The sequence below is a fragment of the Pavona decussata genome, unplaced genomic scaffold, assembly GCF_977016875.1.
Source record: "Pavona decussata unplaced genomic scaffold, jaPavDecu1.1 SCAFFOLD_313, whole genome shotgun sequence".
NCBI classification, from domain to species: Eukaryota; Metazoa; Cnidaria; class Anthozoa; order Scleractinia; family Agariciidae; genus Pavona; species Pavona decussata.
Genome location: NW_028145705.1, coordinates 896,943 through 924,803, shown reverse-complemented (window position 1 = coordinate 924,803; position 27,861 = coordinate 896,943). Strand labels below are relative to the sequence as shown.

Genomic DNA, 27,861 nt, shown 5'->3' with positions numbered 1-27,861 from the left:
ACGGAACTTCTGAAAAGGTAATCCTTACCTTCAGTAAACCTACACCTTTTAAAAGCGCTTGTTCTTTTAGCGCGTGGCTTTTAAACACTTTCTGGACTGAGTTCCGTTGGCTACTTTTACTGTGTGTAAAATTGATGTCGCTGGACACGGTATAGACCTTCTGCGTTGTTGTTGTTATTTTTATTTATTTTTTTAAGAGCTGGTGGCACTCTTCTGTTATTCCTTCTTTTGTTCTCTGAAATCTGAAGGCCGAAAGTTGCCCATCCGAAATTAAACGCGTCCGAGTTTTTTGGGGGTTGAATGCGCTGTCTGGGGCTATGTTATGCAATAGCGATCACCGAAAGGATGAAAAACAGGCTCGTTTAGAATGTGTTATCCGCTTGTGTGCAAGGTGGACTTTTGTGGAGTTTCACTGAATGTAATATTAATGCAGCAAAGTTCAAAAGACCACACTATTGAGTTCCCAACACCTCCTTTATTTTTGACTCAGCTTAAGTTGATTATATATCGAGCGAATGGCACGCTCTTGCAAAGATCAGGAATAGATTATTTGGCACACGCAGTAAAATCTAGTCAGTTACCGTTTAATAATGACAGCTTAACTCAGTAGCATGGTCCTATAGGCGACCCAGGGTCTCAGCTTCTAAACTGGGTTTCTGGCAAACTACAACGGGGGATCTTCTGCCAAATCGCTCATAAGCCCGTAAGTCGCAGAAGACGTCATTCCATTTTCCTGGTCTTTGCCTTATCGGGCCCCACATGTGGCCACAGTGCTCCTTTTGGTTGTTAGGTTCCCCAGGATTCCATGCCGAATACTTTCCCTCCAGTGGAGTGCCGTCTACCCAGTAGAATTTGGAGTCAGCTCCCCGCTGGAGCCCAAGCCACGCACCATACCATGTGATTCTTTTCTGCTTCTTGACCAGGTCGAAAATAAAGTCGTTTTCCTTGGCTGATCGGATTACGACGAGATCAGCCCCCATGTTTTCGCATCTTTGCCGAGCATCGCTCCATTTCGCGGTTGGAGTATCGTCAATGTAATAACATGACCGTCCCTGTCTAACCCAGCCAGTCGGACAACAACCTGAACAAGCAAAGAAACGACACAAATCAGGGAATAAGATGAGTGGAAATTAAACCTGTTTTAGAGTGTAGTACTACCTTTTGTTCTTAAAAGATAAGTTGAAAAATGCATTAACCGCAGCCATTGTCTTTAAAGCTTTAAATTTGCCCAAGACCATAGCGACAAGACAGTCAGACATGTCAGAAAAGTGTAACATGCTTTTACAGACCTGTATCGATAGAATTCTAGAGATGATAAACGGGTTCTAGATGGCAAGACTGATTTTTACGGCAGCACAAGTGAAAGAAGTCAAAAAATATAAGCTGAAAAGTGTGTATTCCATATTTTTCGTTATATATTTACACTCATTTTGTTCTCAAATCCCAGGAAGAAGATCTGTTTTCGAAAACGGGATACTGGGATATTATGTATGTTCTGTATGAATCTGACTTTGTTGTCTTTTTTTATTTATTTGTTTTCTTTTACAGCCGTGTGGGTCATTAATTCTTGTTATCTATAATTTATTGTACATGAATAAAATATGATGACATCTCGTTATTGTGCTATGAACACATTAACGAAGGCGACATTATTCCTGGTATAAGTTATTTCGCAAGAGTAGTTTGGCAGTAAAGTATGCACAAGAAAGACATCATTTCTAGTTTTAATTGCGGTTTTTAAGTCATGAAAAATAACTGAACCGTTCCTTTAATATAAAAGCTTGCTGATTTTTCTTCTCGTTTAAATCATCCTCCTCCTCCCACCTCCCTTATCTCTCTCTCCACCTACCTCGGCAAGTCTCAGTCTTTGCCGACAGTTCTTCGAGTCGTTTCCTAATCCTTTCTATCTCTTCCTTTATCTCTTCGCTTGGGCAAATATCAGTATCCCCGTCACTGGCTTCACTCTTTGGAGTGAAGGTTGGCAAGATGCTTGTAGCAAATTCTGATGAGATAAGAAAACCGTATAAATTGCTGTTAGCAATCATCGTCACCTTTAAAGAACCAGTGTCATCGATTTTTAACATTGCCTTTGACTAGCGTACAAACATATTTGTATCGATGGAAAATGTTACAATATTGTTAACAATTACTCTACAAGTATACATAAGCTAGTATTTGTTATCGTTTGCTGCGGATGGCTTGGTTCGAAATGGATTACAACTTGACAAAATTGGCCATTTTTTTTCAAGTTCTCCCTGCGTATTTTGGAGAAATTGCTAAACTTATTTATAGTTTGTGCTCTAGGAACAATTTCATATTAGAGGAAAAGTTCTAAATTGGTTAAATATTTCAGTAGCTTTGGTCGAAATACAGCAAAATCTCTGTTACAGTGCCCTTTCAAGATAAGAATTACGAATTATATTCAAGGCTTTGACTGAATAACATCTCATGAGGCAATGAACAACGCGGAATGAATGTAAAATTGAGGTGATTTTACTTCCAAGTAGTAGATTCCTTAGACCAGTGGCAGTGAATATTGCGGACGTCGTCTCGAAGTTATCAAATGGTTTATAAAGAAAATGCCTCCTTTTTCTCGGTATCTGCAACTGGAATTCTCTGTGTGCAAGGACCCCATTCAAGACTGATCAGACTAAGAAAAATGTAAATTGTACACTCCTTTCCCGGTTCAGGTCTTTGTAGTGGAGTATCCTAAATGCGTGTTGTAACTTCTTTTGTCTATTTGTCAATAAAGTAAACAACTAAATAACAAAAACTTCACCAAAACAAAAGGAAAAGAGATAATGGAAATGAGTTTCCTGAAGCCTGGATACCCATGATCCGAACAGCGCAAAAGCCGATAGGTATCACAACTCTGGTTTTGGTTTTACGACATTGATTTGAATAAAGTCTAAGCAACAACCGTGGACGATAATCCTGCTGGTATACGTTGGATCCAATTAAATTATCATTGTACCTGATGAAGGCTGGTTTGACCAGCCGAAATATAGTAACCTCTAAAACGTTATCCTACGTTGTATCGGTCTCTGCTTCTTTTATCAACTGAATTGAAAACCATTCTATCAATACTTATTTACCTCCAGAGCTCTCCAATGCGGGTTCTTCTGTCTTCGTTGCCAGTGGCAACATGATAAAGAGAAGGAGAAACATTGTTTCTTTGATAGCCATCTCTATTCTCCTAAAACTGATACAAAACAATTCGTAAGTAATTGTTCGTAAGTACTTATTCAGTCCGTATCCCGCTTAAGCTATTTTTTTTTAAGGCTTTCTTTTTGCAACTGCTTTCATCTGCAGTTCAAAATATATGTTTGATATATTAACATTTATTTAGTTCGTAAGTTATTAGTTTTCTAATTGTAATTGGTTGATTAAAATATTTATTATCTGAGAATGTGGTAAAAATGTGTTAGATTGTTAGAAGCCTTAACAGAAGGATTTTCGCTGATAAACAATGATTAACTAACAGAGAATTTCGAGCGTTATCACATTATACCCTAGGGCCCTAGAATAACAAGGGAAACTAAGGAATGACTATCAGGAATATGTAGGAATACGATCAAATTATTTAAAACCTTTGTGAAACAATCTCCAGCTGACCATATCGACGTGAGAAGACTGCAAGTTGTCTCTCATGTAAAGTGGGCAAAACTCGCGTGTACACGCGCGCGTGAAATAGTCTCCTGTGAGAGTAGTGCGAAGTGCGTGTCACGTCTTCTCGTGACAGGCGATGTTTTTCTCGCGCGCGCGTGTTTCGCTTGCTCTAATATGTCTATGAGAAATGTAAAAGTTTACGATCTAATTTTTTACCCAAGTAAGGCAAATAATACAGTGCTGATTCTTCATAATCATACGTATGTGTAAAGGAAATAGTGCTGCTATGTAAGGAACAATTTACACTGGCACAGAACTATCCTTAAACACTCTCTTCGCCTTTACCGGAAAAATATAATATGTCACGCCAGCCTACACTCATTGACCACTTAAGCATCAACAAAATAATTAAAATCTTGTGAGAAATATTCTTAGAACTATAGCCTTAGCTTTATTTTCGCTTCCTTCCACGCGTCGCCTTTCCTCGCGGGAGGCAATTTTCGTTCACGCGCGTGGCTCATTTGCTTTACTATCCCTGGCTACCCGTGGTCTAATTTTTGTGGCATAAGCAGAATTGACAGCCTGTAAGACAAGCTGACTTTTCCGGTTCCTTTTTCAAAGCTGGGTCAAACAGAAGTGTGCCCTTCATGGTATAATTTCGTTTGATTGAATTGTTAGTTTTGCAGCCAAAACAGAGTGTAACTTGTTACCACGTCGAAGTGTGGTTTTGAAAAAGACTTCCTTATTGAAGTGTATATCTGTGTGTGTTTCCACTTAAAGAAAGAAAGAAGGTTGGTTTGACGGTGTGTGAATCTGTGGTTTCATCACAGCTGGGAACAAGACTTCTGAAGGTAGAGAAAATATTAAAAGGGGTTGCAAAACATGACAGTTCACAGAAGGTAGATGTCTTTTATAGCAAAAAATCGCTTAGACAAAGTGGCATGTACAAGAATTTACACCGGATGCTTTACCATGAAGCATAATGATCACTTATGATTTCCTCAGGAGTCACGTTTCAACATCCTAACCTCCCGAAAATAGTTGGATCAAATTCAACATAAATTTGAGCTATTTTTCTTTTTTTTTTTGTTTTTTTTTTTTGTTTTTAATGCTTGCACGTCTTTTAGTTATGTGGTTATCCTATCAAATCAAAATAATAAAACATTTCAGATTTTCGAAAAGTCCGCAGCCTTTGAACCTCAAAATGATGGAACCGAAAGTGTGAATGGACTCTTGCAACTAATAACGGCAACGGCACTAATAACGATCTTAAAGACAGGAGTGACAGTTTACAGCTTCAGATTTAGAACTGATTGCTCGAATCTGAGATTTTACGCCCAGATACGACGAAAACGTCTCCATACACTTTAAAGTGGGTTCCTTTTTATACTGATTCCTTTGAAAAACGGCTGTACCTTACTCCCTTATAAAAGACTGAATGGCAACTGATGAAAACATGAAAACATGAAAACATAACTTATTTACTTACTAGAAACTGTGACAATCATAACAGGATAACCAGATTCTGTAATCGTAATTTAAGTGCCCTTGCTACAACAGATGTTCTGAAGGTTGCCTGACATTCAAAGTACCAGTAGGCCTACTAGGCCGAAATTTATCCATTTTCATGGAACATACAAAAACGTTTCAAACGTTCACTTCTTAAGTCAACTTTATGTAATGAAATTCTAACACAATTAATGATTTAAGTGGGTTTTATACTGCATGCTTTAGTATCTTTGTATGTGTAGTGATCAAAGAATGATCCGCTCTATTAAAAACTCGGCGAAGGTTAAATGCCATCTTACAAAAGAAGGGGGGAAATAGAAAAGAACTCTCCACATAGTTACTCAGGTAAAACACACAACAAAAGCGATGGACAGGTCATGACCCCAGGTGATTCTAGACTGCCTAATACAATTTTCTGGCTTTGGCAGAATTTTAAGTTTAAGTGTCTGCTCAAAACCATTTTTAAATCGTCACAGTTCCAATCTCTAATTCTGCCATTTATAAACATCGCTCGTTGCAACTTCCGTTTTGTCGACAAACCCTTCAAACAGTCTCAAGGATAATCTTATCCTTCAATTCCTTCAATATGCATTGCACCTTAAGTAAATAGCCAGACAGTAGACATTACTGTCTTTTTCGTTTTAACATGACGTTAATGAGAGAAAAAGAAGGAGATGGAAAAAGAGGTTTGCGATAGAGAAATTACTACGATCTTCGAGCGAGGACAACTATCGTACCAATAATAACCGGGATGGTTTTTTTCTGGCTGCCTCAGTTCAAATCCGGAAAAAAAAAGTGTGCACTATAATCCATTGAAGCATAACAACATAACATCACGTATCAACAAGGACTTTGACAGCGATTTCTTGATTATTTTGAACCCCAAAGTCAGCGATAATTTGAGCCGTATAACACATCATTTTCCACGTGGGAAACGTGAGAAAAATAGAAATGGTAACAACTATTACAAGAGACAAACGATGGATCAAAGATTGAGCTCTCCAGTGCATGTTTAAGCGTTAAACTGAACCCATAAATTTCCCACGGATCGTGAGCCCTAGTAAGGAAATAGGGGAGTGATTATGCATGTAACATTTTGCGCCAGTGTCAATGTGGATAATTAACTCTGCAGTGAATGTTAAAGTGTTAATGCGAAACCATGAATTTTCCACTGAGCGTTAGCCCTGGTAAGGATATGGGAGTTCGCACGAGGCAACTAAAATCTCCGACCTTTGCGGAATTCGAACCTACGACCGACAAATGTCTTTTGCAAGAGGTAACATTTGCGGTAAATTCATAAATTGTAACTCCTATTAAACGTCGTTTTCTGTTTTTCCACGTTACTTGAGGGTTCTTTAACGGCATATACCTGTGCATGTAAGCGGACACAGACTGATTTGATTCGGTTTTTTAGCTGAAAACTGACCTCACACAAAGTCTCGACTGATCAGTTTTCGAACTTCACAGTTGGTTTTCCGAAGATGCCAACTGACCTTGTTTCGCCAAAAGGAATGATATTCCATCTGAAGTGCTTAAGACTCCCGAACCGGGCGTTCCACCGAAAGTAGCCCTTCGACACCCCTGATTATTGATCGTGATTCAATACCCCAGAAAGTAAAAGGCCGGCTTGGAGAAAAAGTCTGACGAAAAGAAGTGTACACGTATCCACTCAACTCCGGACTGGTCACCACTAAATGTCAGAGGCGAGCTTAATTTAAGTCTTATCAAACTCTCTTAGTTTTATGGACAAACATAAAATGCTTTGGGCTCATCCTGAATATCGTATTGCCTTTGTAAACCAATACGGCTACTTTTACAACTTTGCTACAAAAACAGATCAAGCCTGCGAAACATAAAACACGGTCAATTGTCTTGAGCGAACCTCCAGAGACGCCGCCAAAGAATATTCAGTTTAGAAGAAATGTATAGTATGGTTGTTATGAAGAAAGCAATAACAACTTTGAAGCAACATATTGTAACGTGAAGCGGAAGCCATATAACGAAGATAAATCAGTCAAATTGTGTCAGTCTGCATTAATTAGCAGTCACACTAGGAGAAAACAAAAGTAATTTGAACTCAATGTTCAGTATGAAAAACAACCACCAATCTTGCGAGCCCCAAAAATCTTTCTTTGGGTCTTTTGAAACTGTTAAAAACTATTTATTGAAAATGTTGGGATATTGGCCTGAGATCAAATTCTCACCTTTCTCTACAGCCGACTTACCTGTTGCCAAAATGATCCCCTATAGAGCAGACCAGTTCAATTGCCAACGCTTAATATATAGAGAGAGAGGAAGAAGGGTGGTGCAAAATGCTGACGTGTAAGTCAGCTATTGGCTGCCGATCACCTCATAATTTTCAAACAGTTTCACCGCAATGTTGACAATTCAGTAATCCTTAGAGAAAGTGGCATGTCCAAGAATTTACACCGGATGCTCTACCATGAAGCATTAGTCACCACTTATTATTTTCCCAGGAGTCACGTTTCAACATCCTGTCCTCCCGAAAATAGTTGGATCAAAATCAACATAATTTGAGCTAAATGTTTTGTTGTTTTTTTTTCTAAAATGCTTGCACGTATTTCAGTTGTGTGGTTATTCTATCAAATCCTTTTGATAAAACATTTCAGATTTTCGAAAAGTCAGCAGCCTTTGAACTTCGAAGTGATGAAACTAAATTGTTAACGGACTTAGTCTATTGCAAGAAGTCGTGACCATCGCCAACGATAAATCTACGATCTTAAAAACAAGAGACAGCAGTGAAAGTTTAGAGCTTCAGATTTAGAACTGATTGCTCGAATCTGAGATTTAACGCCCAAATACGACGAAAACGCCTCCAGACACTTTAAAGTGGGTTCCTTTTTACTTATCAAAGACTGAATGGCAACTGATGTATAAACATGATACATAAATCATTTACTTATTAGAAAATGTGATATTCATAACAGGGTAACCAGATCCTGTAATCTTAATTTAAGTGCTCTTGCTACAAGAGATGTTCTGGAGGTGGTTTGACATGCAAAGTAAGGTCTATAGGCTTAATAGGCCGATATTTATACATTTTAAAAAAGGGAACATGCTCCAGGCCGACCTTCAACGGAGTCCAAGAGCAAAAGGTTTCAATCTGTTCACTTCTTAAGTCAATTTTAAGTAATCAAATTTTTACGCAATTAATTATTTAAGTAAGTTTTGTATTCCACGCTTTAATATGTTTGTATGCGTAGTGTTCAAAGAATGATATTCGACGACGGTTAAATGACATCTTACACAGGAAGGGGAAAAATCAAAAAGAACTCTCCACATAGTTACTCAGGAAAAACGCACAACAAAAGCGATGGACGGGTCATGAACCCCGGTGATTCTAGACTGCCTAATACAATTTTTTTGTTTTTGGCAAAATTTTAAGTTTAAGTATCTGCTCAATACCATTTGCAAATCGTCACAATTCTAATCTGTAATCTTACCATTTATAAACATCGGTCGTTGCAACTTCCGTTTTGTCGACAAATCCTACAGTTCCGAGGATAATTTAACCTTCAATATGTTTGCACTTTAAATAGCCAGATGAAAGAAATTGCCGTCCTTTTAGTTTTAATATGACGTTAATGAGAGTAAAAAAAGGATATAGAAAGAGAGGTTTGCGATAGAGAAATTGACTGCGAGCTTCGAGCCGTGGCAACTTAAGATTAATTTGTACCTAAAAGTCAGGGATAATTTGAGCTGTATGACACATCATTTTCTGCGTGAGAAACGTGAGAAAATTATAAATGGTAGAGAGTTTGTTACAATCAGTCCACGAAACAAATGATGGATCTTAGATAATTAACTCTGCAGTGTATGTCAAAGTCTTAATGTGAACCCATGAATTTTCCAGGCTGAGCGTTAGCCCTAGTAAGGAAATGGGAGCTCGCACGAAGCAACTAAAATCTCCGACCTTTGCGGAAATCGAACCTACGACCGACAAATGTCTTTTGCAAGAGGTAACATTTGTGGTAAGTTTGAGAATTGTAACTCCTATTAAACGTTGTTTTCTGTTTTTCCACGTTACTTGAGGATTCTTTAAAGGCATATTCCTGTGCATGTAAGCGGACACACACTGATTTGATTCGATTTTTTAGCTGAAAACTGACCTCACACAAAGTCTCTACTGATCAGTTTTCGAACTCTAGAATTGCGGTTGGTTTTCCGAAGATGCCAGTTAACCATGTTTCGCCTTATGAGTTCCCTTCAAAACAAAAGGAATGATATTCCATCTGAAGCGGTTAAGACTTCCCAAACCAGACGTTCCCCCGAAAGGAGCCCTTCGGCACCCCTGACTGTGATTCAATATCCCAGAAAGGAAAAAAGCTTGGTTGGAGAAAAAGTCTGAGGCAAAGAAGTGTAAATGTATTCACTGTCATAAATTACGTAATTATGACGTCACAATGCTTGCGATGTACTTCTAAGTTATAAAAATAAAACAACACAGCTGTCCGACCATCGCGTGATACTTCGTAGTTACAATAGTTGTAACATTGGTGCCGAGACCAGGATGACAGAGGATATAACCAAAATGATATCGATCCGAGGAGCCCACAAAGGACACTGTACGCAAGACTTTAAAAAAGCAGAAAAACTCCTAGCTGCAAAGGATTCAGATCCTGCTGAATTAGAGGCACTTGTGGACAGACTCACACAAAGAGCTGGGGAAATAGCGCACATGGATGCTAAAATTGTAATGGCTTTGGAGACAGAGCCAGAAATACTAAAAGACACATTATCAGCCCTATTGTTTCAAGACAATATATCGGACTGGCAATTCCGAATCAAACGATTTCTCAAGACCAACGCCTCAAATGCACATTAATCTACCCAAGATAAACATCAAATCCTTTGGAGGAGATCCACTTAAATGGCTCACATTCTGGGATAGCTTTAGTGCAGCTATCGATAAAAACCTTGAACTAAGTGATGTTGAAAAAATGAATTATCTATCTCCGGGCTTCCATTGACTAAAGACAATTATAGAAAAGCAACTGAGCTATTAAAAGAGCGCTTTGGCAAAACCCAAAATTTAACCAACGCTTACATGGAATCATTATCCAAGATCCGAGCGCCATCAAGTGACATTGAAAATTTAAGGGAATTTCACAATACATGCGAAGCCAATATTCGTGGCTTAGAAACACTTGGCGTAATGACAAAATCATATGGTAGTTAAAAACTTTGCTAATTCCCATACTCCTAAAGAAAATAACAGAGGACATACGCTGCTTGATATTCAGAGCGGAACCTTTAGCGGACAGCTCCCTGGATAGATTGAGGGTAGCTATAAGACAATAAATTGAAACACGAGAGAAAAGTCACATATCCTCTCAAGAAGATTCCACATCTGTTGAAATGGACGGAGAAGTATTCGTACCAACCGCTGGCACTCTATTAGCCAATGCTCAGCAAAAACAAAGAATTTTCAACAGAAAACCATAAGTAACACGCCCATGTACTTACCGCCCGGAAACACACCGCCCAGAGAAATGCGATAAAATCAGATCAGTAGAAAAACGCAGATCTATCCTTCAACGCCAACAAAGATGTTTAAACTGTCTTGGACTCAGTCAAACACACGAAAAGTCAATGCTACTCAAAAGGTCGTTGTATGAAATGTAAGAGCAAACACCATACTTCAATCTGCGAAGAAAAACAAGAGAATCCAAACCAAAGTTCATCATATCAGATGAAAGAAAACAGCAATTCAAACAGTAGTCAGCCACCTACACATACCACAGCAAAAAACACAGCCCACATGGGAGCAACACATTCCCATCATCCTACCAATCATATCCTGATGCAATCCGCCGTCACAAAGATACGTGGAGCCGGTAAACAATATCGTCAAGCTCGCATCCTGTTCGATATGGGATCACAAAAGAACCTTTATTACTCAAGATATGACGCACAAACTTGAACTGAAACCAACGGGGAAAGAACTCCTGGATGTAACTACTTTCGGCTCATTTCAAAGTACCAGGAAAACGTATGATATTGTCTCATTCTCGATATCGACAGAAACAGAGAATATCACAATAAAAGCACTAGTAACTCCAATTATTTGCCCACCGCTATCAGTCATGGAAAAAACTTAAGATACCCCCTGCATTGAAAGGACTCAAACTTGCAGATCGACAGCAATCACCAGAAAATCTTGACGTTGATATTACCATCGGAAACGACTATTACGGTCAGCTGATTACTGGAAAAATCATCAAAACTGAAAACGAAGCCTTGATTGCTATAGAAAGCAAATTCGGATGGCTCCTGTCCGGACCCGTTCAAAACGAGAGCAACCACGAGAAAGAATTAAACACACTGTGCCAAAGGATCGAAATAACGCCAGTACAAGAGTCAAAACTTGATAACCGATTAACCAAGTTCTGGGAAATCAGCAAGATACCAGAAGAAAGCGACAAAAACGACAATATCATAACAGACTTTCAGAAAACCATCCGATCTAACGAAGCGACCGGTAGATACAACGTAAGACTCCCATGGAAACAAAACAAACAAGATCTACCAACAAACTTCATTTTAAGCAAAAGACGGTTAAACAGTCTACTAAACAGCCTCAACAAGAAGGACCCAGGACTTATTGAGAAATACAACAAACAACTCCTTGAACGAGTCAATCTCGGTTTCATAGAGAAAGTGAGGAACCTCAATCTTCACGAAGGCATTTTACATTACATCCCGCACTTTCCTGTTTTTAAAACGGATAGCGCGACAACTTAGATGAGAATAGTCTATGACGCATCTGCCAGAGTGTCAGCAGAAGCATTGAGTTTAAATGACTGTCTGCATACAGGTCCAAATCTAATGCAGGATCTACCTGGTATCCTATTAAAGTTCAGGACCCACAGAGTTGCCTTTACGGCAGACATAGAAAAATCTTTCCTTCAAATCGAACTAAACAACCAAGACAGAGACGCTACTAGATTCTTATGGCTAAAAGACACGAACAAATCCATTAATAGTGCGGACAATTTGGAAGCTTACAGATTTTGCCGCGTTCTATTTGGAGCAGCTCCCTCACCCTTTTTACTAAAGGCGACAATACGATATCACCTTAACGAACACGAGAATTAGAACATTCTTTGTTGCGAAATTATCTACAAAAAGCAGGCATGAATTTACGACAGTGGACCTCTAACTCAATCGCCTTAAATCGCAGAGCACAAGATGATAATGCACGAGCAGCTCAAACAACAAAAACTCTAGGACTCACGTGGAACTCAACGAACAATACGCTATCCCTTTCACTCGAAAACATGATCAAAAAATCGGAAGCTATAACAAAACTAACTAAAAGATCCACGATCAGCTTTGCATCAAAGTTGTTTGATCCCCTAGGATATGTTGAACCCATTACAGTCAAAGCAAAGATCATGATCCAAGATCTATGGAAACAGAACTTAAGCTAGGATGAGGATGTCCCAAGCGATCATGAAAACCAATGGCTAAACGGGATCAGCGATATCAGCAATTTGACGTCGATTGAAATACCCAGACCATACTTCCTCACAGGCATTTCTACACGGCAACTTCATATATTTTGCAACAGCAGCCAACTAGCTTACGGAGCAGTGGCTTACCTAAGAGGAGAATCAGGAGCTGAAGTAAACACTGCGTTCGTTATGGCTAAAACCAAAGTTGCACCTATTAAAACACAGACCCTTCCACGACTGGAACTGTTAGCAGCACTCTTAGGCGCGCAGTTATCTGAATATCTGACCAAGACACTACAACTTACAAAACCCAAGTGCGAAGTCACATACTGGAGTGATTCCCAAATAGTATTATCGTGGATATCGTATTTGTTAGTACACGAGTCCACAAGATAAAAGAAATAACATCCCCGAATACATGGCGATTTTGCCCAACATCGATGAATCCAGCCGACTTTTTGACTCGTGGACTTGATACCAAAATGTTCAACGAGAAGAAACAGCTATGGTTTCAAGGGCCTCCATGGCTGAGAAACCCAGAGAACACATGGCCTCCACAACCCGAACCATCATCAATCCACACAGAGTACGAGAACCCACAATTGGCAGTTACAATTATGGCAGATATTAAAGAAAATCCCAACATATTGAACATCATTGAGTTAACAAAATACAGCACCCTAACGCGTGTAGTCAGAGTTTCTGCCCTTCTTGTCCTTTTTGCAAGAAAGTGGAAAACAGCTGAAGCGTATAATGATAACATTATCACCACAAAAGAAATGCTGGAAGCCAGAAATTTGTTACTCAAAGCAACTCAACAAATCACTTATAAAAAAGAAATATCATACCTAAAGAACGGGGATAAATTCAAAGAACCTGCCATCGTGCGACAACTCAACCTTTATCTTGACGATGAGGACCTACTTCGCTGTCGTGGACGGTTACAGTACACAAATCTACCCCACGATACAAAGTTTCCCATTCTCATGCCAAAAGACAATTATTTGGCTTCACTGATAGTCCAATCTATGCACAAGACAGTTATGCATGGTGGAGTTTGTGAAACATTAACTCAGCTAAGACAAACATATTGGATTCCACAAGGTCGACAGTTGGTTAAAAGAATCATCTCCAAGTGCACAACATGCAGAAAAATCCAAGGACCACCATTTCGATCTGTACCTACACCACTTCTACCCAAACCGAGAGTTCTACAATCACAGGCCTTTCAATTTACTGGCATCGATTACGCAGGTCCTCTTTATGTTCGCGACCAAGGAAATCGAACTTCATCCAAAGTTTACGTTTGTCTGTTCACTTGTGCCGCAATACGAGCCGTACACCTCGAGTTAGTAGAAGATCAGACAACCCAAGCCTTTCTTAGGGCATTGAGAAGATTTATCAGTCGACGTGGAGTTCCCGAATGTATCATTTCTGACAACGCAAAAACCTTTAAAGCTGGAGCTCAAGAACTCCAAACGTTGAAAAATCAAGTCCTCAAGCCAGATGCATCACAACAGTTCCTCGCCGATCATAACATAACATGGAAGTTCATAACAGAACGAGCCCCGTGGTGGGGAGGATTCTACGAAAGACTTGTTGGACTACTAAAAAGATGTCTCAAAAAAACTATAGGCAAAGCCTGTCTAAACATTATTGAACTTAACACAATACTCATTGAGGTTGAGGCAGTGTTAAACAGCCGTCCCTTGACATACCCTTTCGTGGATATTAACGATGCCTCTCCTTCGACCCCATCACATTTCTTATGTGGACACCGTCTTCGGGCATTACCAGACACAAGAGTTAGCGTCCAAGAATCAGATCCAGACTATATTCTGCCTGATGTTTCTACAAAAGAGCTAACAAAGAGAGCAAAATATCATGAGAAAACGATACAGGCTTTCTGGACACGTTGGCAAAGGAGTATCTGACAAGTCTACGTGAATATAACGCTCATCAAAAGAAAGTGTCAAACAACACCACAGTTGTTCTCATACATGATAATATGCCATGTAATCAGTGGAAAATAGGTGTCGTTACTGATTTGCATAAAGGGAAAGATGGATTTGTCAGATCTGTATCTTTAAGAATAAGTTCTGGTAATACACTGTCAAGACCTATAGAGAAACTTTACCCATTGGAGGTATCCAGCGAGAACAATACACAAAGTATTGAAAAGGAAGACAAAGAAGCTATAATACGACTTGCCGCTCAGAAGGCAATTCACAGAATCCGGGAACAATCAAAGGAATACTTGACCTGAAAGATATTTATTACAAAACTTTTCTTAAATATTTCTATTTTGTTAATCATTCCATACTATTTCTTATCTAATCGGCCCGGGAGAGTGTCATAAATTACGTAATTATGACGTCACAATGCTTGCGATGTACTTCTAAGTTATAAAAATAAAACAACACAGCTGTCCGAGCATCGCGTGATACTTCGTAGTTACAATAGTTGTAACATTCACTCAACGCCGGACTGGTCACCGCTAAATGTCTGAGACGAGCTTAATTTAAGTCTTTTCAAGCTCTTATAGTTTTATGGACAAACATAAAATGCTTTGTACTCACCCTGAATATCGTATTGCTTTTGTAAACCAATAATACCACCTTTACAACTTTGTTACGAAAACAGATCAAGCCTGCGAAACATAAAACACGGTCAATTGTCTTGACAGAACCTCCAGAGACGCAGCCAAAGGACATTCACTTTAACGAAATGTGTTAGTTTAGTTGTCATGGGGTAAGCAATGACAACTTTGAAGCAACACATTGAAACGTGAAGTGGCAGCCCTTTAACGAGCTAAATCAGCCAAATTGTACCAATCTGCATTAATTAGCAGTCACACAAGCAGGGAGAGAGGAAAAGTAATTTGAACTCAATATTTAATATGAAAAACAACCGCCAATCTGGCGGTCCCCAAAAGCTTTCTCTGGGTCTTTTGAAACTGTCAAAAACTATTTATTGAAAATGTTGGGATATTGGCCTGAGATCAAATTCTCAACTTCCTCTTCAGCCGACTTACCTGTTGTCAAAATGATCCTCCAACCCTAACGAGCAGACCAGTTTAATCGCCAACGCATATAATAGAGAGAGAGAAAGAAGGGTGGTGCAAAATGCTGACCTGTAAGTCAGTTATTGGTTGCCGGTCACCTCAATATTCAAACAGTTAAGCCGACATGTTGACAATTCAGTAGTCCTTTTAATGACAGCTGATAATTGCGTCTATTCTCGGTTCAGACAAGTAATTGAAATAAGAAATCTAGCACTTGACCTTTGTACGTGGATAACATGCGTGGAACATTCTCCTAATTAAATGTTGTTCATTTTTTTTTTATTTTATCTTGCCAGTGGTAAGTGGCGATAGGTGGTTGGGGAGAGTCCCAGTTTGACCACCCAACCTCTCCTCCCTAATTTTGAGACCAAATCCGAGCTGAACCGCAGGGCCGAGGCGCCAAATTATTTTATTTCACGCGGAGAAGCAAGTCGAATGATCAAAAGTGTTTATTGACACATGCAGAACATTCTAGCGGCTCCGAGTGCAGTTGAGATATAGTTTTCAAGCCTTCAAAGTGTGAGATCGTTTTCGAGCCTTGTAAAACATAGATTTCGAGTGATGTAGATCTACAAAGGATTCAACCAAAAAACATTCTTACAGTGGTCCTTCGGTCTCCCAATTACCTGAAGATCTAGATACGCCACTGGAGAGGTTTTAAAAATTTACGCCTGTATAGATTTCCTCTCCTAGCATAAGTTCTCCTTTAAAGCTTAAACTTAAAAGTATTTGAGTCACATGATAAATCCTTCATTTTCTCTTATTTCTCTTCGAGGAAGAACAAAGGTGAAGATGGTGGGAAAGACAAACGGATCTTGAAACAGAGCCGCAATAAATGCCAATTGACGGTTCGGATTATCACTAATTGCGAGGTTAAATAACCCAGAGACCGCGGAATTGTGCTTCCAGGGGATTGCATTGCACGCCATATCACACCATTGGTAGATCTGCATTATTAGCCTGTATATAGCTTTTGAAGTCTGCCTTGATGTTTGTTTGATCAAGATGGCTGCCGAATCAATATTGGCCTTGTTCTTTCCTTGCGTTCGCCTCGCTTCATAAAAACTTGGCCAATATGCAAACATCTTGCCCTCATGCTTGGTTTATAATCCGTAGGCAACACAGTATACATGCAGTTTGAAGACATATTTTTATGACGATCTTTCCCGAAATAAAAGACTTTTAGTTATTGGGATCCACTGACGAGTTCAAGTCGTTCGAGACCCCTTCGTTCACCGGACCCAAAGCGGAATGATTCTCAGGGATCCGTAGTAATGTGACCAAAATCGTTCAAGCCCTAATGAAACAAAGGCCATGAGTATAGTCTCTTTTTTTTTTTCTCTCAGGGGAAGTAGAGTGGGAGCGAGTTTCACGCGAGCTCACTCAAAAATCGCTTTCAGTAAGGTCACGCGGCCGTCGCAAAGTGCCTTCTTATAACAGAGAGTAGAGAGATTCCAAAATGAGGTCTTTTGGCAGAGGACGCTAACGCTGGTTTCGACGAACGCTGAGATGAAAGTCACTCTTCAAGGGTAATTACTATACCATCATTTGCTTATTTGAGGTGAATCTTAGTTTTTCTCTTTGTTGTTGCTCAGTTTGTCGTTACAATAATCAGAGCACTAAAATACATAATAATATATTTTTTAATTATAATAATTACTAAATTACCAAGCTAGGTGGGAGAATTATTACAATGAATGAGCTAGCAATGGTGTCAATATGAGAGTAAATATTTACAAATATATGAAGTCTATGTACATATAAAAGAACTAAATGAAAAATAGGGAACTCATGGAATACTAATTAATTATTCCAGTTCAGGTCGGTACACACTAAGCGACTAGTCGGGGTTACACGACGCGGGGATAGGTCGCAGCGACAATTCCCTTGTAGTGACAAGGAAAATTCTTTCCCGCGATTGGTCGCACAAATTCAAACTGGTTTGAATGTTGCAATGAAATATTTATCCAGACTACCGAGCCAATACCTAAGGTTTCCAACTATGGTGCCCGTGATTCGTGTTATCATACATTTTGACGCATGACGTCGTAAATTGTCACGAACTTATTTCTATTTCAATTTCACTTTCGACGCGAGACATGGCACATTTTTACATTTTTTAGAATCAAAGGAAAGTTCCGAGTTTTGAATTTTCAGTTTTCAACGCGAGACGCGGTAGAAGCAAGCCACTCACACACTCACTCACTTACTCACTCATCTGCAACAAAGACAATGGAAAGTCATCAAGAGCCTGCGGTGAGTACAGCCTGTAAAACCCGAAAAACTTATCTTTGTATGGTGACTGTATGGCTTAAATAACTGAACTGTTTAAGAAAAACGACAATTATAACTGTTTGGTTAGTACTGAGGGCTGCATGATTCTCAGTACAATTTCTGTGTTACGGTTCTCTTTTGTATGGCCGGTTACCGACAAAATGGGGACGAAGTAAAGCTGAATGTACACTATCCTCTCTATAAAATCTTGCATTTGTAATTGAGGAAATTTAATGTTTATACAGCAAGCGAATTTGAAAAATTTGTACGCTTAAACTAGGGAACTTAATTGGGAGTTGATCAAACGTTAAACAGTTTAAACAGAAATGATCACAGACGCCTGACTAAACAGCTCACCCGTCACACTGAAGAAGAAACCTGTAAAATCAGACGCACGTTAGTGTTTTGCGATGTATGATGCTAAACTGGTTCCGTTGAGTCTTGTATTGCAACGAAGTGAGAGTCCGGAAGTTTTTGAGTTATACTCTGCAATGCAAAAGTTATCGGGACTGAAGTATAACTATTTATTTCATGGCGTTTATTTTAACATGTTTAGATAAGGGAAAAGACACGTTTGTTCTGTGAGAAACTCCTCGAGCGAATTGGAAATCTCACTAAATAGGCCTTTTGCACTAAGAAGTCACATGACCCGCGGCCCCTCAATTGATGGATTGAAATAGCGATGATACTAGAAACAGAAAGAACGCAACAAAATTATTTTGGATCCCAAATTTAAAGACACAATCACAAAGGACAGGATTTTATAGTAGTTTGACTTTGCCCTCCAACATCTGATTGCGTCCAAAACTCCAGTCTATTTTGCTAAATGGATATCATTTATGATCAATTGCTTTCTGAGCAATACCAAGCACATTTTTAACACCCCTTTGTCGTTTGTTTGTAAAAGCTGACTTAAAAAAAATGTTATTCATAAATTTTAAAAATAATAATGTATTCTTGATACGGGCTTCACAGAAAGCTAGCAATATTTCTACATATGCAAATTTTCAAAGGAAGTGGAAGTTAAATGAGATTATATTTGCACACGAGCCATGATCGGGGAATCCCCGATTAAGGACCCTGATTTAGAATATTGTCTCGTGATCATTTTCAGATGTGAAACAACTCAACTTTCATTTCAAAAAAATAAGGTACCGTGATCTCTTCCACACTGAGCTTATGTCTAAAACCAAATGAAATAGTAACTTCTTGTTTCCCTGAATTAGAAACTAATCAAAGAAGTATAATTAGCGGACGAAACATAGACTTTTTTATCCTGCGAACTGAACAGAGAGGACCTTTAAAGTTCTGTTCAGCTTACTACTCATAGGTAAACCATAAAAGCAAACCACAGCGCTATCCAAAACGGTTCTATTTTGCTCAAGACGAACAAAAGAGACGCACGTTCTTCAAAAAGCACAATGCGCCTTGATAGTAGAGTTCGATCAGACGGATAGTGCGTCCTCTAGTATGAAAAAGGCCATATTATTATCTGCTCGGAAAACCTTAGTCGCCTCATTCAGGGCGTCTTGATATGAGCCCGGTCGACAAGGCTGGCTCGGTTTCCAAGATCTCACCTCGCCACTCTTTTCTTTACAAAAATTTCGATGCATGTGTTCATATGAGAAGGCGGGGTGGCCCGGTTACCGAGATATCGGTTTTTGCGACCGAGATTTTGCTAAACGGGCTGGAAATTTGTTCCCATAAGGAACACTCCAGCCCGGATACAGTAAATATCCGGGACGAAACATTTTCAACTGCGCATGGCTTGTAAGGTCGTTGACTAGTTGGAAAGCGGTCCCACGGGTATTTGCGGGCCTTTTGGAAATTTTTCATTTCGCTAACCGAGATTAAATTTCCCATATGAACAAAATACAAAATTCGTCCCGCCTACCGGGCGAGCCCTGTTATCGGGTTCATATGAAGAGGCCCTAGTTTGGATTTCAGTGTAATGTAAAAAAAATAAACCCAAAAATGCTAGCTAAAAATTTCATTACACTGCAAAATTCATTATTTTCGTTTTTTAACGAACAAATATGTCGTGAATAATTTCATAACGATGTAAAAATTAATTCCTTTCATTTTCGAAGGGGCAAATATGTTATTAAAACACAGAAAAAAGGTTAGCTAAAGTTTTCGTATAACCAACAACACCTAGTAACAGAAACGTTTTGCAACTTAAATTTTCATTTTAAGCATCCGAACAGATAAATCTCTATTAGGCTTTTCAAAATATGATTTTAAGAGGACACTAAACGAACTGGGAACACAGGAGACAACACTTTAAGTATATTAATTGCTGAATGTCCTCGTCTGGTCCCAGTTGTTCAAAGGACGGATAACTTTATCCACTGGTTAGTTCGGTATCCGGCAGATAAAATGCGTGCAAGATTTTCCCGACAGTCCTATACTTTGTAGATAGAGTAGAAGGATATGTCAAATTTAAGAATGGCATTATGTGGAAAACTTGCCAAAAGCATTGGTTGGAGTACATTTGCTCCGCTGGATAACGACTTATCCAGTGGATAAAGTTATCCACTCTTTGAACAACTGGGGCTGTCCTTGAAAAATGGCGCTTTCTTTGGTAAAATGTCACCTGACACATTCGTAACATTCTAAAATTAGATCCTTTCGTTTTTTCTAGGGATAGAAAAAGATTCTTTTAAGTACGAGTAATAGCTAGAAATTTCGGAAAAGGAAACAGTTGTGCCCTAAAAATTTGGCGACTTCAGGTACAGAATTGAAACAAACTAAACTGTGTTAGGTACAGGGATGTTCTTTTTAAAATTTAGGCCATGCGAATTGGAAATCTCACCAAGTAGGCCCCTAGCACTAAGAAGTCACATGACCCATGACCCCTTAATCGATGCATTAAAATAGCGATGATACTAGAAACAGAAAGAATACATTAAAATTATTTTAGATCCCAAATTTGAAGACACAATCACCAAAGGAAAGGATTCTATAGCAGTTTGACTTTGCCCTCCAACACTGAGTCAAAAACTCCAGTCTATTTTGCTTAATGAATATCAACTATGATCAATTGCTTTCTTATCAATACCAAGGACATTTTTAACATCCTTTTGTTGTTTGTTTGCAAAAACTGACTTTAAAAAGATGTTACTCATGAATTTTAAAATAACAATGTTTTCTTCACATCGGCCGCATAGAAAGTTAGCAATATTCCTACATTCAATACATTCGAGGGAAGTGGAAGTTTAATGAGATTATATTTACACACGAGCCATAATCGGGAAATCCCCGATTAAAGACCCTGATTTAGAACATTGTCTGGTAGTCATTTTTAGATGTGAAACAACTCAAATTTCATTTCCAGAAAAATGAGGTCCCGCGATCTCTTCAACACTGAAATTATGCCTAAAACCAAATGAAATAGTCCCTAAATTAGAAACTGATCAAAGTATTATAATCAGCGAAAGAAACATAGACTTTTTATCTTATGAACTGAACCGAGAGGGCCTTTATTAATAAAGTCTCGTTTAGCTTACTACTCAGCGGTAAATCATAAAATCAAACTACAGGGCTATCCAAAACTGTTCTTTTTGCTCAAGACGCACAACGGAAAATAGTTCGTCAAGACGCATGCATAATGCGTCTAAATATGAAAGACGCATAACCAGACAAACAACAAATGTTTGTCCAAGTTCGATCAGACGGAAAATGGGTGTAAAAAAGGACATATTATTATCTGCTCGGAAAAGCTTAGAGGCCACATTGAGGGCCTCTTTAAATGACCCTGATCGACCGAGCTGGTTCGGTTCCCGAGACCTCGCCTTGACACTCTTTTCTTAACAAAAATTTCTATGTGTTAATATGAGAAGGCGGGCTGGCCCGCTTACCGAGATCTCGGTTTTTGCGACCGAGATCTTTCTCACCGAGATGGAAATTTTTTCTCATGTGAACATTCCAGCCCGGATGCCGGGATTGCCCGAGACGAAACATTTTCAACTGCATGGATGGCTTGCAAGGTCGCTGACAAGTCGGATTGCTGTTCAACGGGTATTTGGGGGGGCTTCTTGACATTTTTCATTTCGTTAACCGGCATGAAAGTTCCCATGTTGACAGAACATAAACTTCGTCCTGTCTAACGGCCAGCTCAGTTACCGGGCTTATATGAAGAGGCCCTGATTTAGATTTAAGGGTGAGGTAAACAAAATCATCCCGAGCACCTAACAGTTTATTTTGGCGGATATCCGTCTGGAAGGCCTTATAAATCGCCTCAGAAATCCCGACTTCGCCGTAAAGAATGAAAACCGCCTGAGGTTCCTTCCGCAGAATACTAGCTCAAAATTTCATAACACTGCAAACTTAATTCCTTTCGTTTTCGAACGAACAAATTTCATAACCAGAATAAGACATATTAGTTTAAAAATCGTTCTCTTCAAAGTTCAGACAACCCTCGGATCCGCACAGTACTAGTGCAATGTTGTTTACAAAATTCGATGTAAAGACTGTTCTTGGAACTACATAGGAGAAACTGGAAGATGCTTCCAAACCTGCAAAAAGGAACATCAACGGAATTTGAAGAATTTTTCTAATGGATCTAACGCTGCCAACCATGCTTGGAAAAACAACCATTCCATTGATTTCGACAATGCTTGTGTTATTGACAAGGGCGATTATCGCGTTCGTAAAACACTCGAATCCTGGCACACAGTGAAAACTGGCGACGCGGACAATAACTCAAAGCCGTTAGCTGGGCAATACTGTTTTTTATTGTAATTAGCCCTCATTTCCATTTTTACCTTTTAGCTTTTATTACACTTCTTTTTATTCTCAAATTTTAGCACCTTTTCTGTTTATATTTCCGTTTATGCGCTACATTTTTCCATTCGTTAAAGGCTATAGACTGATAGCCGAAAGCTCATGTTTTTGAAAAATTTTAACCAGAAAAACGATTTTTAACCTAATAAATTCCATAACACTGCAAAATTAATTCTTTTCGTTTTTGAAGGCGCAAATATGTTATTAAAAGACAGAAAAAAAAAACAGTTAGCTAACATTTTCGTAAAACCAACAACACCTAGTAAATTTGGGGAATAAATTTAAATTTCCGAAAATTTTCTGCAACTTAAATTTTCAGCTAAAGCATTCTAACTGATAAATCTGTATTAGGCTTACACAAATATGCTTTTAAGAGGGCACCAAACGATTTGGGAACGCAGAAGACCACAATTTAAGTATTTTGTTTTAAAATTCGAAAATTAGGTCCTCTCGTTTTCCAAGAGGCAGAAAAAATTCTTTTGAGTGCGAATAACATCAGCTAGAAATTTCGGAAAGCAGACAGTTGTGCCTTTCTAATTAGGCGACTTAAGAACTCAGGTACAGAATTGAAACAAACTAAACTGTGTTAGGGTACAGAGATGTCCCTTCTAAAATTTAGGCCACAAAAACAACATCCGACCTTAAGTTCCGAACTTTTTGGGTACCCCTGAAATTGTTTTTAGTTATATCGAGAACGGATTATTATTATTCAATTTCATTTACGAGTTTGCTTTTCATTGTACCCGATTTAAGCTTACGTATAATTCATGATAAGTCGTTTGCAACAGTGGAAAAAGGCTATCGAGAATTACTGTTCACTAAACTGAAATCAGAAACAATTTTTATTAATCCATTACTTGTTGAACATCAACTGTCTAAATTGAAATTCTACGAATGTAATATGACATTTGTTCCAAACATTGTTTTTTTTCTTGCGTCACGTTGTTGTTGCTGTTTTTTTTTTTTTTTTTTTTTTTTTTTTTTTTAACTTAAAGACCAGCTCTGATGATTAGGGACGGTAAGGAAACGATTGAAAGAACTGTTGTCACGCGAAAGATCTGACTTGCGCTTCAAAAACGTTTGTATGGAGTATTTCCTAGTTTGCAAGATATTAGTTTGCTTTGTTTCGCTGTACACAAATTTTTCTTTTGCCGAAGGTTTGCAGAACTTTTGTTACGGAATTTTTGCAGCATTCCTGCCCCTTAAGAAAGAAAAAAGAACGGTTCGTTATCGCAGCGAGATAAAAAACCAAGTACTCAATGGAACTTAGTCAAGCAAATAAATTTCTGTACGTAACGATCGTGTCTTGCTGAAAAATAGAGCTAGTGGTATACCTTCATTGGAATTAAGCCCCGTTAGTGGATCCCCCTTGGATCCCCTTAATTAATATTCCTAAGAGTCGAGTCCATGACGTCATCTATTGTTATAACCTAGGGAAAAAATGTCTTCCTGCATACTAATAGGTGCCGAGGTTTACTAATGAGCGTCACTCTTGCACAAATAAAACAATAGACATGCCTACGCTTGCCCGCTCTATACCCACCCTGATTGGATCTTAAGATTTATATTGTCTGTTTTGAATAAAAAGCGGTTAGATTTCGAAAGCGCTATCGTTCTTGCAATTGCTTTGCTGGGAAAATTTATCTCAGGTTATTCGTGACGATTATCGATCATTACCGTTAAAAAACGAAACACACACACATATATACACAAAGTGGAGCCGAAAACTCTATATTTCAAGTTTGTTTGACTATTACAAGACCGTTTTCTCCTATCTATCTCGAGGAAATGAAAAACTATTAAAGTCACGCACCGTTAGTCAGTTAAATACGCGGGTTGACGAGTCCAAAGTTGCATACAAATTAGTTCAGTTCTACTGGAAAAACCCAAGGGAGTACCTTGACGCATTAGTATATAATCAATTTTATATAACTTAACAAGGATCAATTAAAACACGCGATTTATAATTGCTAGCAATAGAACCCGACAAGAGATACCGTTTTAAAAACTTTATTAAAAAAAATTAATAATGACAAAAAAGAGTCCAATACACAGCGATTTTAGAATTTAGTTAGGTGTCCACTATTAGTAGAGGGGACTTCTCCCCTCAGCTACATTTCTTGACACGTTAATAAAGTTATTATTATTATTATTATGCCGACGTTTCCTCAGCCGTTTGCCATGAGCTTCATAATCATCCAAATAATTTACAAATTGAATCCGACGCCTTTTTCGCTTCGGGGCTTGTTTTGATGGGGTTTCTACTGTGAGAGGAAGGGTCAGGAGAGCAGGGTTTGAGGGTGGTGCAGGCGTCAGGCTTTCTTTGTAAGGTTTTTGAGAGATAGCCGCTTGTGTTAATTCAGGTGTTACGTTAAAGGGGTTGACGGGAGTGGAGAATGGTGCCGCTGCTGTCGAAGAATCTAGTGTCCTTGATGTTAAGTCTGGAACAGCGCTGTTTATTTCTTCCGGTCGTGTTCTTGAATTTAATTGTTCTTTAAAAGCCAGGTATCTGTTTTGCAACTGAAAGTATCGTTTAGCTTTTTCATCCTCCCGGAGATCGTTTCGAGAAAGCATGCCATCCATACTGCCCTTTATTTCTTCCATAGCTGGAAGTACTGGGGGTGTCGCTATGTTTTGCTGCTTCAGATATTATAAAAGCTCTTGAGGAATATTTTCTTGAAATCTTGCTTGGTTAAGGCCTTCTTCGCTGGGGAAGATGTTTGTCCGCAACTACAGATGTCTTGGGTAGTGGTTTTCAGATCAATCAACAGATAACCAAAAGGTCTTTTCACAGCCTCTTCGTAAAGATTTAAAAAGAAATCCGTTTGGCCGGGATACATTTGCTTCGCCAGAGTCAAAATTTGCAATTTGTCTCGTGGATTCTTAAATAACACCAAATAATGACTGTTTAGGCTTATGCTGGGGCTACCTTTTCCAAAATGGAATAGATTCTGCACGATATAAATCACACTGAGATTGCGATGCTGAGAACCACGAGTAAAGAGGTTCACAATTTGCTTGTCTTTACTGGCGTCAATCATCTGATCATCAAACACGATCAAATTCAGTGAGTTTACATTAAAATAGGAATCCTGCTCCGAAGCCTTAGGAATCCCCTTGATGAATTCAATATGTGGCATGGCGACTAGCATTTCTGTATACGCAGGCTGCAATTGCGAATAACACCAATCGATCTTCTCCGGGGAAGGGTGAATTGTCTCTGAAGCTTGTTGCAATAGAGATCGAACCCAGGCCGTTTTTCCGGACCCGGTCATTCCAGCAATCATGGAGGTAAAAGGATGCTGGAAGCGAAACCGCTGACATTTTTCTGGAGCAAACGGCATAGCTCTGAATGGAGTGAAACAAGCGGTGTTTAGACATCACGTGCCTTTGCATACTATCTTTTCTACTAACGGATTTATCGCAGAAGGAACAGAACCAACTCATGTCAACTCCTCAGGAGTAGAATGTAGACTGAGAAAGAGGAAGAATGTTGCACGTTTATATAGGTTTTCAAAACTCTATTGTTTTCGCCACCACCACAACCGCAGTCACATTTTTTTATTGCTTTCCCTCCGCCACCACCACCACATTTCTATTGTTTTCCCTCCACCACCACCACATTTCTATTGTTTTAACCCCACCACCGCCACCGCCATCACATTTCTATTGCTTTCCCTCCACCACCCCCACCACCCCTGCCTCCAACACCCATTTTCTATTGTTTTCCCTCCACCACAACCACCACCGCCCCTACATTTCCATTGTTTCCCCACGATAAAGGTAAGTAACTCATTCGCCTTAGTTTACTCTACAGGTTAATTACAAAATCAATGTTCATTGGTTCTTCTTGTTTTCTGACAATGGTTTCAGGGCATTGTGCTTCAACTTGGCTGTCCATTTCCATACCACTGCAATCTTTCCATTTCAATCCACTGCGACCGTAGTAAATGGCATACAGAATGCGATCTTGCAGCTGTTTTGGTTGAATGATTTCGCTGAATCCTTCAAGTTCCAACGAAGTGAGATAGATGCTGGTCCAAGGGAACTTGGACAGCTCGGTCACGTATGTTTCCCACGACTTTCCCAGCTTAAAAACAAGCGCACTGCATACACTCTCGGCGGTTTTTAGGACGAGATTCAGATCGATGTTTTCGACCACATCATCTCGGAAATAAAACCAAGCATCTTCGCTATCCAACATCAGGCAGGAGTGCTGTCTTTGACTTGGGTGGTGAATAATAGCGCAACCATTACAGCGATTTAGTTTTTCTTCTTGAGTGATTGCGTCTAGCATGGCGGCATACGTTAGCTGGAACACATGACCAACAAGACTTGCTATCTTCTGCCTTTGGATTTGTTCCACTTCGTCTACTGACAGGAGAAGCTTAGGGGTCGATTCGACTTGAACGTTTGGAACCATCCTTGTAGAATATGGCAGCGATAAAATAATCTTTACTCTAGTTGACTGATAACGCTTTCAAATTTTGCGCTGTTTTATTAACTCTAACAATAGAGTCTTGACTTTCCAATCAGGGTGGGTATAGAGCGGGAAAGCTTGGGCATGTCTATTGTTTCCTTTGTGCAAGAGTGACGCTCATTAGTAAACCTCGGCACTTATTAGTATGCAGGAAGGCAAAACATAAATATGCAGGAAAACACTACCTAATCACTTAATTAGTATGCAAGAAGGCATTTTTTTCCCTAGGTTATAACAATAGGTGACGTCATGGACTCCACTCTTAGGAATATCAATTAAAGGCCGAGTTTCACGGTCAAGCGCATGCGCGAGCAGGCCGGCTCAAAAATAAATTGTACGGGTCGACACTAAATTCGATGCGAGCTTGTGGTGGAACAATCTGTTGAAATCGCGCCCGAATTTGGATCATCCGCTCTTCGTTCTTCACTTTTTATAATCTTTGTTTCCTGTCGTAAATATAAGTTCGATTTTTGTAAGGTTAAAAATGTTTTACATCCGAAAACGACATTTTTGTCGATGGATCGGCAAGGAGACGTAGCGGCCGACCGGCGACGGGACGTTCTGTGGACTCTCTGGAAGCACAGAAGTTAAGCGGACAGAGTGGAGTGGATGTAGAAATCCTGTGCGGTTAACAAGATACGTCCACCAAACGTGGAAAATTG

General features: G+C 39.2%; 2 protein-coding genes across 2 annotated transcripts; one reads left to right on the top strand and one right to left on the bottom strand.

Moving 5' to 3' along the window:
• Positions 1 to 455: 455 nt before the first annotated feature.
• LOC146454174 (C-type lectin domain family 6 member A-like) lies at positions 456 to 15,652 on the bottom strand. Its single transcript, XM_085095781.1, has 5 exons — positions 15,631 to 15,652; positions 15,176 to 15,246; positions 3,096 to 3,202; positions 1,850 to 2,002; positions 456 to 1,081 (listed from the first exon to the last, which is right to left on the bottom strand). Exons 3-5 carry the CDS (start codon positions 3,184 to 3,186, stop codon positions 618 to 620), a joined length of 708 nt encoding a protein of 235 aa, XP_084951907.1. The 5' UTR covers positions 3,187 to 3,202; positions 15,176 to 15,246; positions 15,631 to 15,652; the 3' UTR covers positions 456 to 617.
• Positions 13,079 to 14,530, top strand: LOC146454175 (uncharacterized). The gene has a single exon (XM_085095821.1). It carries the CDS (start codon positions 13,079 to 13,081, stop codon positions 14,528 to 14,530), a length of 1,452 nt encoding a protein of 483 aa, XP_084951947.1.
• Positions 15,653 to 27,861: the final 12,209 nt, after the last annotated feature.